Genomic DNA, 20,631 nt, shown 5'->3' on the forward strand with positions numbered 1-20,631 from the left:
CACACACACACACACACACACACACACACACACACACACACACAAAACCAACCGCAAATAGGTACGTAGGGAAGTGGATAGACAGACAGACAAACAGATAGGCATATAGACAGATAGCAAAGAAGAAAAGAATAAAATTATATTTCTGGAGAGATAGCTTAGTGGTTAGGTGCACTAGGACTCAGGTTCAATTCCCAGTTCCCACATGGTAGCTCACAACCTTCTATAACAACAATTCCAGGGGACCCATCACTCTCTTTGGGCCTTAGTGAAACCAGGGTACAGAGAAATAGGTTTCACTGAGGCAGACTCATGCGTGTGTGTCAGCGTTCTTTGCTCTTCGTCAGCACAGTTTCTCCCGTTCACCTACCCGCCTCTCCTTCTTTGTCTCAGTCCTCTCTCAGTCTTCCCTTCTGTCTCCACTTTCTGTATTTCACCACTTGCCCTCCCTCCCTCCCCTCAGACCCCACTCTCCTTTCTCGTAGCTCTCCTCTCACACCGTCTGCTCGTGTGTCCGTTAAAGCTGGATTCCTCACGTAGGACACGTTTCTCAGTTTCTTTATCCATTTATCTGCCGGTGGATATCTGGGTGCTTATGAGCACGCAACAGTAAAGGTGGATCTGGAAGTACCTCTGCACTGTGCTGACTTAGAATCCTTTGGGTACATGCCCAGGAGTCATGTGGCTGGCTTGTATGATGCTTCTATTTTGTATTTTGGAGTAACCCTCACATTAATTATCATAGTGGTTATATTAAGGTTTATATTCCTACTGGCCATGACCAGTGACTTCTTCTCCACCTCCCACCCAGCAATTGTTTCCATTTTACTTCTTGTTAATATCCATCTGACTGGAACAACTGAGGCGAGGATGGTGGGGGGAGGGGGGTTGACTCTGAAGGTGGTTTGAATTATCGCCTCTGTGATGGCTAAGGATAATGTTTTTGTTTGTTTGTTTTTCTTTAACTATTTATTGGCTATGGGGGATGTGGAAATGAACTTGGTGGAGGAAGAAGTGAGACAGAGAGCGAGGGGCCACAAGCTCCATTGATTCCTGATCCACTGTACACAGTGGATGATCTAACATGGCTCTTGCCATGCCCGTGAGACAACACAAAGGACCCAAGGCCAGGGCGGTGGCTGCTTCTCCTGTCTTCATAGAAACTACCCCTGGGAGTGGGGGTAGGGGTATTGTACCCTCCCCGTACAGGCTCCTGGACAGAGGAGTCAGATTCTGCTGAACAACACCAGTTGTACCAAGATTTGCCCTTAAATACATAAACATGTCATAATTGGTTGAAAAGCTTTGTAATAAGCTCATGTAATAAGCAATAAAGTTAGATCTGCACTCTAATGCTGGTCTCTGGAGTCTGAATCCCGGGCATTGTGGGCTCCATCTCATCTCCTCTTTTTTTCTCCCAACTTCCCATTCCCTGTTCCCACATTGGCCATTTGTATTTCTTCCTTTGAGATCCATTCATAAACATACTTTAGTTGTTCCATTCATAAACATACTTAGTTGATCACATGATTTGGTGTTTGGGGATATAACATTCTGAATTCTTATAGACTCTGGATACTAAGTCCCTGTTGGGTGTATTTTCCCATTGAGTAGACTGACTGTCTCTTTACTGTGCAGAAGAATTATTTTTGTATAATCCCCTTGACAGTTCCCATGGTTGTTTTGTGTTACTCGAGTCTTTTAAGGAAGTCCTGCCTTGTGATTTCCTGAAGTGCTTTTCTACATTTTCCTCCAGCAGTTTCTAAGCTTAGCTAGTACCTTGAAGTCTTTGATCCACTCTGAATGGATTTTTACTCAGGGTGAGTGGATCCACTTCCACTCCTTTGCTTTTATATAACCAGGTTGCCCAGCCCTGTTTGTTTCCCTGCTCCTTGTTGGAAAACTGAACGTTAGGGCAGAATAAATGAGAAGTGACTGTGATAAGCCAACAGACTACCCTGTGGTCACATGGGGAGCAGGGCTGTGAGCAAGTCCTCAGTCCTCAGTACACGCATCCTCTGGAGTTGTGCCCAGCTCCCATCAGACAGCTCTCCTAACTTTGATGATCACTTGAAAGTGTGCATCTGTCAGCCGCTACAGCCTCTAGCGTAGCATCTTTTCCAAGTTTTATGCCATCTACTGACCGACCTGACATGGCATTCCCCTGACCTGGAGGTATGCTACCAAGCCTGTCATTCTGCTTCACTCCCAGTCTGTAGGCTTCCTGAGAAGGCAGGTAGAATAATATATGTTACTCCATCAAGTGTCATTGTTCCCTAGCTCCTAACATGTTACAGTTCCTGCTGGGCCATCTGGCCTTGTAGCAAATACCCAAAGACAAGGGCTGTTCAAGTTTTGATGGAAAAAAAAGTTGGGCAAGATATGCTTGTGGTGGGGGTTCCAAGATATTCCTTGCCTGCTAAAAGATGAACCCAGGAGCATTTTGGTTGCAGTGGGTACAGATGGCCAGACTCCCCTGTGTGACACAGTCCTCCCTCAATCCCTGGGGCAGCCACCCTCCTCCTAGAAGCTGATGCCTAATCATCTTGCACTCCTTGACTCATCGCTTTTCAGTATTAATATCTCCCCATACCCTCTGCCTAGGGCTCCAGGTGCCTGAGGATGTGTCAAGAGCATCTGCTTGTTCACCAGCAGCCTGTGTCCCAGCCTTACCTCCCTGAGACACCCACCTTCCTCCTGAGACACCCACCTCCCTCCTGAGACACCTCCCTCCTGAGACACCTCCCTCCCTCCTGAGACACCCCCTCCCTCCTGAGACACCCACCTCCCTCCTGAGATACTCACCTCCCTCCTGATGCACCCACCCCTCTCCTGATGCATCCACCTCCCTCCATGTTCATCTCTGCCTCTCTCTTTCCATCTGTTTCTACTTTGTATGCATGTACTTGATTGTGTATGATATGTCAAAGGATGTAAAAGAACACAAAACTTTATATACTTACAACTAAGTATAGTTGAACTGTTATTCCTCCTCCTCCTCTTCATCCTCTTCTTCCTTCTCTTCTTCCTTCCTCCTCCTCCTCTTTCTCTTCTTCCTCCTCTCCCTCTTCTTCTTTAATATGAAGCAAGAAGCTTAAAAACAATTTATATTAGAATTTTTATTGAATGGGTGAATTTATCCCTACTTGAAGCAATTTTTAGTTCATTAAATAAATATTAAGAACATTTATTTTAAAACACTGACTACACAGCAAATTGTTAGACTTTTCATTTGGGAACTATTTTCAATTATGATAAGATGGGGGGGCACGGAGGGCGCAGAAGTGGGGGTAGAAGTGAGATTGCGGCTGAAATGGAGGGAAGGTTGTCTCCTGTGACCACCTGACTCTGAGATGTGTCCCCTTAGACTCTTCCCCCCCCCCCAGTGCTTCCATTCTAACTTCTCTCTTGTCTCCTTTCCCCCGTGTACACATGGTGGGCTCTGGAACCTTCAGGACGAAGTTTTAACTGTGATCCGGCGAGTGGATGATAATTGGGCGGAAGGCATGCTAGGAGACAAGATTGGCATCTTCCCTCTCCTGTACGTGGAGGTAAGCTTACCGACACACCTGGACCCCATCATTGTTTGACTTATGAGAACTTGGGGCCCTGGCCTGGGGGAGCCCCTTTCTGAAATAGGAGTTTCTTCTCCACCTGTGCAATGCCTCCTGCTTCCTGGAGGCTTCTAATCTGCCCTGGTGTATGAGGATTCCTCGGGCCACGTGCTGTGCTTTCTCCCAGCCTGGCTGCTGTCTCCTCCCTGTGGGCTCAAGGGTAGGACCCAGGCAGCCTTCCCCACCCTCATTTTGTCTGAGACTTCTGAGTCCTACTGTGCTGTCTCTCGGGGTTCATGGGGAGGCAGCAGCTCCCTGCACACCCACACAGATCCCTGGGGAACACTACCGACCACTGGTGATGTCCCGACCCCACTCCTTACATTCTTGTTAGCTGTGAAACTCATCCAGGAAGAGTCCCTCAGCAGAGGGAACCTGAGGCTAATTTATTTATTCCCTGATTCCTTTCGGTGTCCAGGTGCCACCTTAGGACAGTTGCTGAGCTGAGGCTCAGCAGTGAGCCTGTCTGCCTTGGGCGTTTTTGTTCAAGGGTATTTGCCCATCTCTGTGTGTCACCATTTGTTCGTCTCAGGCCAAATGTTTTTGACTGATGACCACTGGGAGAATCCTATAAGCTAAGAATGAATGTCCAATACTTTCTCAATACTAACTTTAGCATCCAATAGCAAAAATGTTAGAAAATGATGGCACCTCCACTTTGTAGATGATCAGAGAGACTTTAGGTTTTCCCTTTCGTTCTCTAATCCCACATGGTGTCCCACAAAAGACTCTGATTTGTTCGTGACTGCAGACACAGCTGGCACTAAGAACTTGAGAGCCAGAGGAAGAGCCAGCAGGGAACATGGTCATCAGGTTGTGCATGTAGTGGGCATTTGTTAGAAGCATCCACAGGGCTTGACTGTTCACAGGGTAAAGGTCTAATGGCTCAGCCTAGCATTCAAGACCTTTTACAATCTTGCTGTCAGTATTGTTTTTTTTCCAGCCTCAACTCTCACCTCTGCCCAATGCCTTCCCCAAATATTCTAGATAACATTTACTTTGGATTGGCTGCCCAGGAGATCCAAGGCCTGCCTTAGTAATGACAGGCAGTTCACACATACACGTCACCGCTGTCTCCAGGCCATACTGTTATACCTACCGTTGCCTTTCGTGTCCCCTGCAGGTTTTACACACTGCATCTATATACCTTCCTCTCTGAATTGTTCCTTGAGATGACTTACTGTATTCGTGTCATATGCCATGCAGTCTTGAAGTCCTGAGACTGAATGTCAAATACGTTCTCAGTGTTTAACTTATCTTCCAATAATGTAGACATTAGAAATGATGATCACCTCCACTTTGCAGGTGATCAGAGCGCCTATAGGTTCTGGAAGGTGTTGGGCCCCGTGCTGATGTGTGGTATTTGCTGTGACATGCATATGTGACTATCCCATAAGGGAGATGAAAAGGGAAAGAGTAATATGGTGGAATCTCACATTTTCTGAAAAGATGTGTTCACTGAACACCTGGAGGAATCGGCATCGTATGGCTCTAAACGCAGAGAAAACTGGACGATGCCAGGAACCCGTGCAGCAGTCATCCAAGGGTCTGATGGTCCTCATCTTGTCTGAGTACCACTGCAGTTATAAAGTAGCATACTTTGGGATGCATGTGTGCTTGTCCTTTATGCTCCGTTTCCAAATAGGTAATTAAATAACTTTATGGGCACTCTAACGCAGGTAAGTAGAACCTCTGCTGTGTCTGCCTATTTTGTGAATGGGCTAAGAACATACCAAGGAGACTGTGAACTGGGGCACGGGTTGAAACTTGATCCCTTAGGCCCTTTGTAGGCCTCTCTAGTTTTGCAGGTACATTCAAAGAACAGATGGTTGAACCCATCACCCTCTGCTTTCCACTAATCTGGTTTCCAGAGCGGTCCCTTTTACATGTCCTCAAGGGACTAGAGAGGTTGTTCAGTGGTTAATAGCACTGACTGCTCTTCTAAAAGATTTAGGTTCTATTCCCAGCACCACCATGGCAGCTCACAACCATCTGAAACTCCAGTTATTAGGAATCCAGTGCCTTCTTCTGGCCTGCACAGGTACCAGGTATACCTATGTGTTCCTTGTCCCCTGACCCTAATGTTCATGAAGAAATATAGTCAATGCATTGACCTTGTACCATAGACATATCTTAATTCATGCAATATAGAGGGCCTCTTGGGCAGCCATGACATCTGGGGACTTGATGTACAGTAACAGCAGGTTTGAGGGCAAGTGTCTGCCAGCCCACCAAGAAACACATGTCTGGCCCCGCCTTCCTATCTCTGTGGGATGTGGGCAGTAATAGTGAGCCCGTGGTGCCCCTTAAATGAACGATAGCATATACTGCAGGCTGCACTGTGTTCTCTAGCTGTGGCTGGCTATTGCCTGGGCTTGCCAGATAAACCCAGAGAGAGGGAGGTTGCAGGTGTGGCTGAAACTGGTCCAACCTGGGCTTCTGAACAGCCCTACTCTACAAAGACAGGCCCCATCTCCATAGCTCCTTGTGCATCGTAGAACTGTCATCCTGCCACTCTCCTGCAGCCCTCGTACCCCAGCTGCCCCGGGGCTGCCTCTGTGCATTTCTGCTCTCACAAGACATCTCATATCCTTCCCAGCTCCTTTGGCTGCTGCCCCAGCCCCATCCATGGCCCCAGGTCCCAGCATTGCCACCTTGACCTTTATCCAGCACAGCAGTTCTGCCCTGTGGGTTGCAACCTCTTTGGAGATCAACTACCCTTTCACAGAGGGGTTGTAAGACCCTGACAAGCCTTAACTTACCGGAGACCCCTGAGTGAGCAACGTGGAGACGGGAATCGATGCAGAAGCAAGAGGAATTTTATTTAATCTGGCATGCTGGGGTCACCTCTGCCCATGGGGAGAGAGCAACCACGCACAGCCCATCCAGTGAGCCTTTATACAGTTCTCAGGGCCACCGCCATTAGGCACAATATGATTGGCAGAACAATGTGACTTTTAACTAATTAGTCCATAGGGGATGAGGTGGATGGCCAAAGGTCTCAGAATGTGTCTACAAGCTCTGGTGGCCAGTCCCTCCTCTTTGGGGTCTGAGGAATGTAATTAGCCCCTCCCTTCCAGAGGGGCAAGTGTTCCATGGCCTTTCCAAAGTTCCCGAGCTGACCTTTTTAGGATCACCTAAGACCATTTGAAAACACGGGTATTTACAGTTCATAACAGTAACAAAATTATACTTAAGAAGTAGCAATAAGAATAACCTGGGGGTCATGACAACATGAGGAACTGTATGAAAGTGTTGTAGCATTAGGACCTTGGCTTGACCGAGGGCATCCTCCCAGTCATCAGATGACAACTGGATGGTGCACATTTACTGCAAGTCTGAGATGTAAAAAGGAGACGCCTGAGTCCTTCACCATTAGTAACTAAAACGATGGGGATCCAGGGGTTGGAAAAGAACTAAGACCAATGTTGAACAGGGCCTTCCTTCCAGGTCCTCACTCCGGGAGAGACAGAGTAGTGTCATCTTTGTTTCACAGAACGTGCTTGTGGTTAATGGAAGTAAAATGCCCCTCCTAGAGAAATTCCTCCTGCCCCAGTCAAGAGTTCGAGGACGGTTTAAATGGCCCATAGGATTGTTTTTGAAGGACTGTCGTTGTCAGAGCCTTAGCCCTGCCCTGTAGCTTAAGCAGCCACCTGAAGACCCCTGTCCAGCACAGTCCCTTTTTACAGGGCTCCAAAAGAGTTCGTTCATAGATCTCAGCCCAGCTCTCAGCCAGCTGAGGTGAGTTAGGGGCATCATGGGCTTCACATACAGATCCACCTGAGTATGTCTCCCATTCCTCACCTCTGCATTAGAAGTGTGGCCTGTGACCTACCCTGTCACCTTTGCGAGACTCAGCAGTCCAAGTTGTCTGGAGGCTGGGGGTCTAGAACACCTCGATTGCATTTTATCAACACCATACGCAAGGTAGTGAGAGAGAGTGAGGAGGAGCTAGCTCCAAGGAGTGGCAGTATCCTCATCCCAGAGCAGATAGGGGCACACAGGAGTAGGTCAGATCACACCAGACCCAACCCCTGGATCTGATGCCACTACATCTGGGTGTTAAACAAATTCTGTATGGCGAATGGGAAACTTCTGGTACTATTTATAGATACTGAAGAAAAACTAATGGTAGTAAAACTAAACTCCTGATTAAGCTAAATCGATGTAATCAGTCCCAAAGTAAGTGTTACTAATAGCAACAGTCGCCTATGTGGTGGTCCTAGCGTCAGCTCTCGATTGCATTGCCAGGCGTTTGAACCTCAGTCACCTGCCTACTGGTTTGGGTTCGTCCTCTCCTGAGACACAGTAGCTCATTACTTCATCCACTATAGAGATGTTATTTTGAACCCCTGCCTCTAAACATAGCGCTCCCACTGAGAAAAAGCCGTGATTTTGCAGCTGTGATCCGGGGCACGCTCTATGGCAGTGTGATGCTCTGATATTTGCCATCTGGTGGCGCTTGTCATTTCTGTCTTTTGACTTGTTCATTTTCAGAACGTTTTCAGGAAGGAAGCTCAAGAGAGGTTGTGTGTGAGTCAGGTTTCTTCAAAGAGATGGCTATATGAATGTATGAAAGGGCATGTATTAAGAAAAGGCTTGTGCAGTTACAGAAGCTGAGAAGTCAGGCAACAAGCTAGAGCTCTGACTCAGCCAAATGCAAAAGGTCTTAGAGCTGGAGACACTGACTTGCTTCTTCCAGCCTTGAGCAGAAGGCCTGAGAACTAGGAGATGGATGCTACAGTGCTAACGCAACTATGAGGAGTAACTGCCAACTGGTTTCGATCAAGTCTTTACTGGGAAATTCAGCATATTCCTAGAAATTCACTGTAAGATAATGCATCATCTGGAACCCTTTATCCTCACCCACCACCCTCCCCAAGGCTTCTGACTTCAGCTACAGATGGGGCACAGACACACCCTTGAGGACCAAGGGTTTAAGTGAAGCCCCATGCTATAGCTCCCAAGGTTTGAGCTTCTGTTACCCACTTAGCCAGGCAGACCCTGCCCACTGATGCCACCCCCTAAGGCTTGCACCTGGGTAGACGCCAAATGTGATTTCCTCCAGGAAATGCAAGCCTGGAAAGATAGATGCTAATTCAGGACCTTTCTAGTATGGCAGGACAGGCATAGGTCTTGGGCACATGACACATGCATTCAGCCTTAGCTAAAGAGTTTTCATAGATGTAGATAGAGCCGTATTCCTGGTGTCTGGTGATCATTAGAGAGCCAGACCATTGAGATGAGTGTGGACATCCCATTGGCAAGACACGACATTTGGTCCGAGAAGAGTATATTCCTGTGATCCACAAGCCAGTGTGTAACTCTGTGATTGTCAAGTTGTTTTAGATCTGGAAAAGGAAAGGAAGAGGCTTCTGCAAGTGTTCCTCAAGAGATGAGACAAAGTTTAGAGTGTGTGGCTGGGTTCTGCTGAGCAGACTGCTGTGGGAAGTTAGCGTGCCTGGCATGTGTCTGACACTATAAACCCCACGCTTCTCATCCTGGCTTCTGTCCTCGAACTACACAGGCATCCAGGGTCCTCTCCGAGACTCTCCTCTGTTATATCTGCAGGTCAACTCCATCTGTCATCAAATCCCAGAAACACCACAATGAACAGATGTTCTTGCTAGGATAGGTCACTCACAGGGACAGTAGTAAAAATCATGACACCCCAGAAGATAAAGACGGGGTTGTTTTTATGTTTGACTTGAGCTTGGCTCCTTGCTTCAATTGGCTTCTTGCCTCTGTCTTCACCCATTGTCTTATGCTGTGACTCTAGCTCAGAGCTATCCTCCATGGGCTATCCTGAGCTACCACCTGCCTCACTCACCCAGTGCAGTGAAGGCTTCTGGCTCCCGCAGCGTAAGTAGGCAGTGCTTGCCCCTCCCTTCCCCTAGCCCAATGAACCCTTCTGAACTTTCCATAGATACACACATCTCCTCTTGAAACCATGTTCCTTAGCTGTATGGTTGCAAACCACCCCCTGTAACTCCTTAACAACTACCCTATCCTGGTTATATCCTTAGTATACAATGAGTTCAAAGCCTTCTCAATGCCTTTCTCGAATGCCATGCCTTGTCTGTATACACTCCCTGTCTGCCGTCTAACCACAGAACAGCGTAGGATCATGAAGATGGTGTGTTTTCTTGTTGAGAAGCCACAGACCTCACCCAGGCACCTCAGCTGCCGTTAGGTTCTCAAGCACAGCTTCCGTCAGGGATCTCGATGAGGAATCCCTCGGTGACTGGATTATCAGCCCTATGATGGGTGGCCTGCAACCATCCCTTTCTACTTTGCCGTAAGCCCATGCAGGCTTTGTCCCAGAATTTCCGAGTAAGCCTACCTCCTTGGCGACCAGATCTTTAATTGGAGATAGGCAGAGGGAGCATCACCCACATTTTCAAAATCAGATTTCACTGTATACTCAGGGTGTGCGACATCTTATAGGATGCTTCTGCAGTTAAGTGGTTACTACAGTGGAATAAATTAGCTCATCCATCAGCTCATATTGTCACTCCTGCTCCCATTGGCAAGGACATCTGCAGTTTACTCCAGATACAGAAATCCTTAGTGTGATTCTACAGCTGTTATGAACCATAGCACCCCTGTCACGCCTTAGCTCTCGGGCTTGTTTGTGCCACAGTCCACTACTTTGTATCTAGTGACACATTTTCTCCTCCACATCTTGTAATCATGGCTTGATTCTCTGTTAATTTTGACTCCTTTTAAAAGTCCGGATTGTGAGTGAGATCATTTAACTCTTTCCTTTGGGCATGTGACTTAACTGTGTTCGACATCATGCTATCTAACCATCCATTGCAAAGCAGATTGACATATAAAGGAGTTGGGACCCGGGGTAGCTATAGACTAAGGAGCCTGGGCCTCAAAAAACGTAAAGGCCTGAAGTTTGAAGCCAGCCTGGGCAGCATAGTGAGGTTATGTTAAATACAGTGAAGGCAGAAACAAAATTGGAAGAAAAAAAAAAAGGTTTTCAGACTCCACACAGCAGGGGCAAGGGCATGTCCAGGCTGTATACATGGGAGCCGTTCGCCCAGCAGAGCTGTGGCTCTGAGGCTGCCATGTTCTTTGGGCAGACCTGATCAGTGGGAAGAGTTATCAGACGTGGTGGTGAGAGGATGTGTAGCCATGCAGAACTACACTGGGATCCTCCACAGTGACTGCACAGCATTTCGCTGCTGAGGCCAGGTGAAGAATTAGATCAGAAGGAATTAGGTGCCTGATCTTACAGCAGGAACCAGACATTCACTGCAACCTCTGAGTTGCTCCCCTAGCCCCCATTGGTTGTCGTACTTGGCAAGGGATTTTTACCAAGGTTTATAGCCTTGCCAATAGGGAAAACACCTCATCTGTTATCTTTTGGTAATAGTTATTACTTAGTAAAGATTATAAATAAATAAGTTCATGGTGATCTTGACACCTTTAAGATTTCAAGTATACATGTGCATTTGGGGCAAATTCCTGTAGTTCCTCAGTTCAATCAGTTATGGCAAAATGAGAAAAGACAACTGTGTCTTCATCTTCTTTCTGCTCCACTCACCCAGAGAAACTCAAATTGCTTCTCTGCTGCTCTTTGGACTTCCAAGTCCTTCAGAGTGAGAGTAATTAGGGCTCTGGTTTGAAGCTATTGAGAATAATCTTTGTGAGGGGAAACCAAAGCCCAGGTTTGGTTCATCACTACATCTTCCAGATGACTACTGTACTGGTTGGTTTTGTGTGTCAACTTGACACAGGCTGGAGTTATCACAGAGAAAGGAGCATCAGGTGAGGAAATGCCTCCATGAGAACCAGCTGTAAGGCATTTTCTCAATTAGTGATCAAGTGGGGAGAGACCCTTGTGGGTGGTGCCATCTCTGGGCTGGTAGTCTTGGTTCTATAAGAGAGCAGGCTGAGCAAGCCAGAGGAAGCAAGCCAGTAAAGAACATCCCTCCATGGCCTCTGCATCAGCTCCTGCTTCCTGACCTGCTTGAGTTCCAGTCCTGACTTCCTTGGTGATGAACAGTAATGTAGAAAGTGTAAGCTAAATAAACCCTTTCCTCCCCAACTTGCTTCTTGGTCATGATGTTTGTGCAGGAATAGAAATCCTGACTAAGACAACTACTTTTCAGTGCCTTTATTTCTCTTTTTTAAAAATATAATACTTTTACTAATCATTTGGAAATTACATAAGCGCATACACTATATTTTGATAATATCCACCTTCCCATCCTCCCCACAGTTCCTCTGTGATCTGCCCCGAGCTCCTACCTAGCTTCATGTCCTCTTTTATTATTTTTAATAACCTGCCAAGTCTCATTTGCATTGCCAATATATTCATGTCTCATAGGTTTTTGGTCATCCACTGGAGTGTGATGAACTTACTAGGAAGCACACCCTTAAAGACATGTAACCTTCCCTTCTGTAGAAGATGACAACTGTTGACAACTCCTCAGTGAGGCTAAGTGGAGGTCCGTGAGCCCCTGCCCCTACCGTGCTGATGTTGCCTGGCTTGCTCCTGTACATGTCTTGTGTAGGCAACTGTAGCTGCTGTGACTTCATGAGTACAGGGGCTGCATCACCTCCAGGAGCGTTGGTTTGCTCCAGTCTTCCCCAACCTTTGACTCTTACAGAGAACAATTCTATCTCCCTGCATTGTCCATGAGACCCGGGGAGTGTGAGTGTGGTACGGATGTCTCACCTCTGGCTGAGCAGTCCAAAGACACTTTGAGAGGTTTTTTTTTTTTTAATTATTATTAACCGCCATTTAACCCACAAAGAAGCTTTTCTGATGAGTACTGAGAGATGGACTAACATGAGTACAGAGACATACATTTAGAGAGGAATTTTAAAACATGTCCATTGAGCAAAATAATGGTGGTCCGTTCACCCATCATGTGCTCTCGTGGAGATGCACAGGACCAGACATTCATCAGAATCTAGACGTAAACACAGTCTGAATGTTGTTGGCTTCCTCCGTGACGTTCATGACATATTGTACTGTAAGCATCTCTCACCCTGGTAGTCATTATTTTGGCTCATATAGTTCACATCTGGGTACGATTGTTAATGACTTTCTCCTCCAGTAGGCTGTGGAGCTCCTTCTGGGGCTATGCAAGTAAGCTAGGAAGGAGCCATCTCCTTAGGCATTGCTAACCTAGTTCTCCGTATCCTGTGACCAAAGTATGTGGTGTTTTCATCAATGGGGTCTTATAATCAAGTTCTGGAGGGAAATGGGAGTCGTGTGTATTATTGTGAAGATCCTTGGGAAATCTGTGACTTGAAGGGAGGTGTCTCACACCTCAAAGATGTTGAGCTTTTTGTATTTGCCAGCATGTGGGTAACACCTATTTTAAAACGTATATAAATATATTATATAAGATATTATATATAAATGCATTATACATACACATATACATATAGTAGGTTTTCATATGGCTTTTTCAAACATTTAATGTTCTGTATTCCCAACTCTTCCTTCCCCATTTTCCTCCTCCTATCACCTGTGTTTTGCCATCCCCCACTTCTTTAATACCTTTCTTGCCCCTCCTCACCAGTGGCTTCTTTCTGACTTCCTTGCTTTAATGGGTAATACATGCTAAACACAAAAAATCTGAAACTTTGATGCTAGGATCCACATCTGAGGGAGAATATGAATGGTTTATCTCTTTGTGTCTGTGTTACCTCACTTAGTATAATGTCTTTTGGTTTCGCCATTTACATGCAAACTGCAGTTTTCTTCACAGCTAAATAATATTCCATTGTGTATATGTACAACAGTTTTGTTACCCATTATACCTGGCTACTGTGAGCCAAGCAGCGATGCACATAAGTGAGCGTATATCTCTGTAGTAGAAAATACGGTCTTTTGAGTATATGCCCAGAAGAGGTATATATAGTTATATAGCTTGGTTATAGTTAGTGGTTTTAATTTCTAGATTTTTGAGGATCTGATCGATTAGTTTCTGTAGTACCTGAAACCTGTTCACATTGTCACCAGAAATGAATGAGGGTTCCCCTTCCCAACATCTTTACCAGCTTTGGTTGTCATTTGTGGGATTAATCACAGCCATCCCAACTAGGGTGAGATGAAAGCTAAGTATTCACATCCTCCTGATATGGCTAAAGATGGTGAACATTTTAAAAAATTGTTTCCCAGCTATTGTATTTCTCTTCCTCCTCTTCCTCCTCTTCCTCTTCCTCCTTCACTCCTTTATCCCCTCTTCCTCCCTCTTCTACTTCCCCCCTCTTCTTCTCACTCTTCCACTCCATGGCATGGTTTTTAAATTGGTTTATTTTATTGGTATTTTTAAAGTTCTTCATGTATTGTAGGCAGTAATTATCTGCCAGGTATGTAGAGGGTAAGGGTCACCCTCTACCTATTCTGTTGGCAGCTTCAGTTGATTACATTTCCTTTGCACTACAGAAGCAATTTGCTTTCTTGAAATCTAACTTGTCAAGTGTTAGTCTTAATGCTTATGCTACTCAGCTCCTATTCAGAAAGGATATTATGTGCTTATAAATTAAATTATATTTATTACCTTCTCCTCTGTCAGATTCAGGGTATCAGAGCTTATGTTGAGGTCCCCAATCCATTTAGAGTTGAGTTTTGCACATAGTGAGAAATAGGATCTAGTTTTATTCTTCTGCATGTAGATATCCAGTTGGAACAGTACCATTTGTTGAAGCTGCTGTCTTTTTTCCAAGGTATATTTTTCTGGCCTCTTTGCCAAAATCAAAGCAAAACAAAACAAAGCACCAAAAATAAAAAGCCCCCAAAATAAAAAACAAAAACAAACAAAAAACCCAACCAAACAACCAAACAACAAGAACCACCGGGTCTGTAGGCGTGTGGGTTACACATGAGCCCTCAATTCTGTTTCCATGAATGAAAGTGCCATGCTGTTTATACTACCATAGCTCTGTAGTATAACTTGAAATCATGTGGTGAAACCTTGACTAGTGTTTTTATTGTTCAAGACTGTTTTTGTTCTCCTCAGTCTTTGGTGTTTTTCCCTGGTTTGAGCTTCCAGGTAATACTGGATTCAGACATCCTTCTATCTCTATGTTATAGCACAACTTGAGTACTGCCAGGGTTGGTTCCTCTTGAAGCTCTGCTAGAATTCTGCACTGACCCCTCTGACCCCATGCTTTTCTTAGTTGAGAGATTTTAAGTTACTGCTTCTGCCCTGTTGGTTGTCATAGATGCGATCATGTTGCCATGCTTGAAGAACTTTAGTAGTTATGTGCATGTAGGCATTCATTCATTGCTTTTAGATTTTTCTAATTGTATAGGACATAAGTTTCTAATATTTATGTTTTGAAACTCTAATACAATTATATTATTCCCTTTTCCTCCCTTTAAAACCTCCATGTACACACTTGAAAGAGAATTCAAATTCATAGCTTTTTTTTTCACTAGTTGTTGCTGTGTGTGTGTATGTATCTGTGTCTGTGTGTATGTCTGTCTGTCTGCCTGTGCCTATGCCTGTGCCTGTGTATTCCTAAATAGATAAATAGAACCTGCTTGCTCTGAATAATGTTGCTTGTTTGTATATATTTTCAGGGCTGACCATTTGGTATTTGATAATCAATTGTGGGGACTCTTCTCTGGGAGAGACTATTTTTCCCACTCCCAGCATTCCTTAGTTGCCTGTAGCTCTTGTGCAGAGCTGGTCCTGTATGGGCTCCCCCCTCCCTCCCCTTCACTTCTCCCCCTCACTTTTCCCCCTCATCCCACCCCCTTACCCACATTAGCATGTCTGCTGGTATCCTCTTTGCTCACTCTGGCACCCTCTTGTTGGTGAGACTTTACGCGTGTAGTGTCAGGATTTAATTGACGTAGTAATGTTTCCCTGTTCATTTCTGATTCTGTTAATATGTGTCCTCTTTGTTTCTTTCAGTTAACTGGGGCAGAGTTTATCCATTTGTGTGGCTTCTCAGTGAATGAGCTCTCTGATTTGTTGACTCTTTGCTTCTATTTCATTCATTCTACCTCTGATTCCTTTTTTTAAGATTATTTTTTATGTATATGCATACTCTATCTGCATGTACACCTGCGTGTCAGAATAGGGCATCAAATCACATTATAAGTAGCTGTCAGTCACTATGTGGTTGCTGGGAATTAAACTCAGGACCTCTGAAAGAGCAGCCAGTGCCTTTAATCACTGAGCCATCTCTCCAGCCTCTACCTCTGATTTCTTGGTGTCAACTGTATTTAGATTCATTGTTCTCATTTTTCCAAATTTTAAGTTGCATCATGAAGTCACTTATGTTTATTCTTCTGATTTTTTTTTACCCTAGTCACTTTGAAAGCTTTCTATTTCCTTTGTAGGAATGCTTTTAGTGTGTCTCAGGGGTCTTGATATGTTTCATATCACTTCAGGAAATGTTTTATTTCATTCTTGATTTTCTTTTCAATACATTAACCATTCTGTAATGAGTTGTTTAATATCCATGAGTTTGTGTACTTACTAGTGATTTATTTTCTGTCAGTTTTAAATTTTAATGCATTAGCATCAGATAGTATGTGTAGGTAGTTCCGGGTTTCTGAGTTTGCGAAGATTGTTTTTTGATCTGAGGATTTACTGTATTTTAGGGAAGCTTTTGTGTGTTCCAGTGCAGAATGTTTATTCTTTGGTATTTGGGTGAAATATCCTGTAGATAGCTATTACATTTATGTAATATGTAATTGAACTCTAATGTTTTTCTTTTTCTTTTTGTTCAGAGTACCTGTCTATTATAAAAATACAGTTTTGAAATCACCTATTATTTGGTTGATGCTAATCTGTACCTTTCATTCTGATAGTAGACATTTTATGCAATTGGCTATATGTGATGTTGGGTTTTGTTTGTTTGTTTGTTTTTCTTAAGAAGGTCTATAACTCTTTCCAGGAGCATTATTAGCTCAGATAGGAAAATCCATTTAAAGTATATATATGTGTGTAATTATACAAAGACTTACATGTATTGTGTGTTTTCAGGTAGCTAATATATGACTCCTTTTAACCTTTCCAAGCATCCTGACTGTAATTTTCCCCTTTCCCTCCTCATCCTGTATCCGTCTCTCCACTCTCTAATCGGAGCCTTCCCATTTTCCTGCTTTCCCCTTCAATGACTGTGCCCTGCCATTTGCCTCTGTATTGGTCCACTCCTGCTGCCAACAGTCTCTATTGACTTCACTAATGACTGACTATATTAGTGCATGTACTCACGGCTCAAGACTTGGAGTTAGCAACCCAAAATGAGAAAAGAAAGGGTCTGAGTTACCTAACTCAGTATGATGTCTTCTAGTTCCCCACGTAGTGTGATCTCTTTTTCTGTTGGCATTTATCTGCAGATTTTATTATTTCATTTTTCTTTACAGCCATATGCCATGGCATGCCATGGAGAACATCTATCACATTGTATGATCTCCTCCTCAGTTAAAGATTTGTTTCCATTTCCTAAGTGATTGTGAGTAGACTGGCAGTGAACGTGGTGGAGCAATATCTGCAGAATAGAATGTTGAATCTCTGGGCAAATGCTAAGGAGTGCTATAGCTGGACCACATGGAAGAGTTACCTTTAGACTTTTAAGGATTCATTGCATTGGTTTCCATATGGGCTTTGGTGATCTGTAGTCCTCCCAGGAGTTAATGAGGGCCTCCCTTTCCCCACATCCTCTCCAACACTTGTTATTACTTCATTTGTTGAATTTAAACATTGCAACAGAGATAAGGAGAAATGGCAAAGTGGATTTGATTCACATTCCCCTGATTTAACTAAAGATGCTAAATACTCTTTTAAAATATTTCCTATCCCTTTGGTTTCTTATTTTAATAACTCACTGTTCAGGTCGGTGGCCCATTTCTTTTTTCTTTTTTTTTCATAGTTTTATTTTTTACATATATAAGAAATAAATATAATAAACCAAATACATGGACAAAAAATACAAGGAACATATAATCAACTCAATGGAAACAAAAGAAAGAAAGAAAAAAAAAGAAAGAAAGAAAGAAAGAAAGAAAGAAAGAGCCACTGATAAGATTCAACATGTCTTCTTAATATAAGCCCTAGAACAAGTAGGGCTGTAGGTCACATATTCCAACATAATAAAAGTTATGTATGACAAACCCATGGCCAATATCATCCTAAATGACTAAAACCATTAATAAGCCCCATTAAAATCAGGAATGGGAGAGGACTGCCCACTATCCCTGTTGCTCATCCATAACGTGATTGAAGCATTAGCTGGAGCAATAAGGCAAGAGAAGGGATACAAATGGGAAAATATTAAGTCAAATTATTCTTAATTAAAGATTATATTATCTTATGCCCAATGTTTCCAAAATTTGAATAGAAAAATTGTAGAAATTATCCATAATTTCAGCAAAGTGTTATGATACATAATTGACTTACCAAATTTACCGGTCTTTTTTTTTTTTATTTTCTTTATTTACATTTCAAATGCTATCCCGAACAAATTTACCAGTCTTAATACATATGAGTAACAAGCATGCTGAGAAAGAGATCATGAACATGCTCTTCTTCCCAGTTTCTCAAATAAAATAAAATATTTAGAATATATATAACAAAAGAGGTTTAAAAAACCCTCTATGAAATCTTTAAATGTGTAAAGAAAGAGATTAAGAAATACAATAGAATTTGAAGACCTCCCAAGCTTGGTGAAATTAACACTGAAAAAAGACCTTCCTACCAAAACAATTTACTGAGTCAATGAAATCACAGTCAACATCATTGTCTCATTCTTCACATAAATAGAAAGAAAATCCTCAATTTGATATGGAACAACAAAAGACCCAGAATGGCCAATTATTCCTAGATAGGTGTTTGTTTCTATGCATTCTGCTCATTTTAAGTGCTAAGTGCATCTAAGATCCCAACTTTTATACATCTGTTTCTATTGAGTCAATTTTATTTGATATTAGAATGGCTACTCCAGTTTGTTTGTTGGGGCCATTTGCTTGCAAAATTGTTTTCCAATCTTTTACCCTGAGGTAGTGTCTATCTTTGTCTCTGAAGTGTGTTTCCTGTATGCAACAAAATGCTTGGTCCTGTTTATCTATCCAGTCTGTTAGTCTATGTCTTTTTATTGGGGAGTTGAATACATTGATGTTGAGATATTAAGGAATAGAGATTGTTACTTCCTGTTATCTTTGTTGTTAAAGGTGGAATTATGTTTGTATGGCTATCTTCTTTTGGGTTTGTTGAAAGATTACTTTCTTGCTTTTTCTAAGGTGTGGTTTCCCTCCTTATGTTGGTATGTTCCATCTATTGTCCTTTGTAGGACTGGATTTGTAGATATTGTGTAAATTTGGTTTTGTCATGGAATATCTTGNTTTCTCTATCTATGGTAATTGAGAGTTTTGCTGGGTATAGTATCCTGGGCTGTCATTTGTGTTCTCTTAGGGTCAGTATGACATCTGCCCAGGTATCTTCTGCACCTGAGAGTCTCTTCTATCTCCTGTATTCTGTTGGTGATGCTTGCACCTATGACTCCTGATCTCTTTCCTAGGTTTTCTAACTCCTGAGTTGTCTCCCTTTGTGATTTACTTATTGTTTCTAGTTTCAGTTTTAGATCTTGGATGGTTTTGTTAATTTCCTTCACCTGTTTGATTGTGTTTTCCTATAATTCTTTAAAGGATTTTTGTGTTTCCTCTTTAAGGGCTTCTAGCTGTTTACCTGTGTTCTCCTGTATTTCTTTAAGGGAGTTATTTATGCCCTCCTTAAAGTCCTCTATCATCATCATGAGAAATGATTTTAGATCTGAATCTTGCTTTTCTGGTGTGATGGTGTATCCAGGAATTGCTATGGTAGGGGAACTATATTCTGATGATGCCAAGTAACCTTGGTTTCTGTTGCTTATGTTCTTATGCTTGCCTCCTGCCATCTGGTTATCTCTAGTGCTAGTAGAGGGCCAGATTTAACTAAGAAAGGGGAACAGGGCAAGACAGAGGTGAAAGGTACAGAGAATGAACAAACAGCACTAAGAATGTTTGAAAAGGCCACAGGAGTTATTTTGTTTTATGTTTCCTTAAAATTGTGTGGGCACACACATGCACACATACATACATACACACGCATATCCACACACATATACATACATACACACACATATATACACACATGCACACACATATACATACACACACATGCATACACACATACACATATATACACATGCACACACACATACATACATACATATACAAACACATATGCATGCACATGTATGCACACATATAGACACACATGTATATAAGTTTGCATGCATGCATATATTTTTCATATGTCATTTGAAGTGGCAATACTCCCCCAAATAACAATACACTATTTAACAAAACCCCCAGTACCAGACATGAGAAAGTTGCTTTTGAGTTTTTATTTAGGGTTTTTAGCCTAACCTCCTCCTAAGGTAATATGAGCTTTTGCCTTTGCCCTTTATTTTCTCCCAGAAATCAGAAGTAAGACCCTATAGTTAAAGACACCATACAGTTAGGATACAGGATGTGAAAACTGGATCTAACCTGAATGTCTCCTTTCGGAGGACTGCCTCTCACAGTACCAGAAGAAACTTTACAGGCTGTCAATGAAGAAAAAAAAAAATCAATAGTCCTACCCAGCTCGAATGCCTACAAGCTTCAACAATGACCAGAATGGTAAGATGTCCATAATGTACCAAAAGGTACATTAGTGGCACTTACATCCTAGGAGTAACCATTAGGTGGGAAGAGACAACTGCCCATTGCTGGTGAGGCCAAGATCCCTAGAGGGCAACATGATACTTTAAATTTCCTAAACTAGTACAATGTGTTACCCCCTAGTTTAACTGCATTCTGAGCACTTACCATACCCAGGGGGAAGTGTAGCGTCACCCCTTAGCAAAGAAACTTCTTTTTCTATAGACGGGGACCATTACACAAATCTACAACCAGTCACAGTACAGAAAGCAGCTTACTATGGGCTGCTCAATTCTATTTGATACATCTACAGTAGAAGCCCTGCACCTAAGGCTCTGGGAA

At 43.1% G+C, this 20,631-nt stretch overlaps 1 protein-coding gene across 2 annotated transcripts in view; it reads left to right on the forward strand.

The window, feature by feature from the left end:
• Positions 1-20,631, forward strand: part of Sh3rf3 (SH3 domain containing ring finger 3) — a 322,824-nt gene that overhangs the window by 198,422 nt on the left and 103,771 nt on the right. Inside the window, exon 3 of one of the 2 annotated variants that reach the window (XM_021205361.2) lies at positions 3,456-3,551. The exons of the other annotated variant lie outside the window; for it this stretch is intronic. Within the exon in view, the coding sequence (XP_021061020.1) occupies positions 3,456-3,551 (96 nt within the window). The remainder of the gene's footprint in view (positions 1-3,455; positions 3,552-20,631) is intronic. 2 annotated transcript variants of the gene reach the window in all.

The sequence above is a fragment of the Mus pahari genome, chromosome 9, assembly GCF_900095145.1.
Source record: "Mus pahari chromosome 9, PAHARI_EIJ_v1.1, whole genome shotgun sequence".
In the NCBI taxonomy this organism is placed as follows: domain Eukaryota; kingdom Metazoa; phylum Chordata; class Mammalia; order Rodentia; family Muridae; genus Mus; species Mus pahari.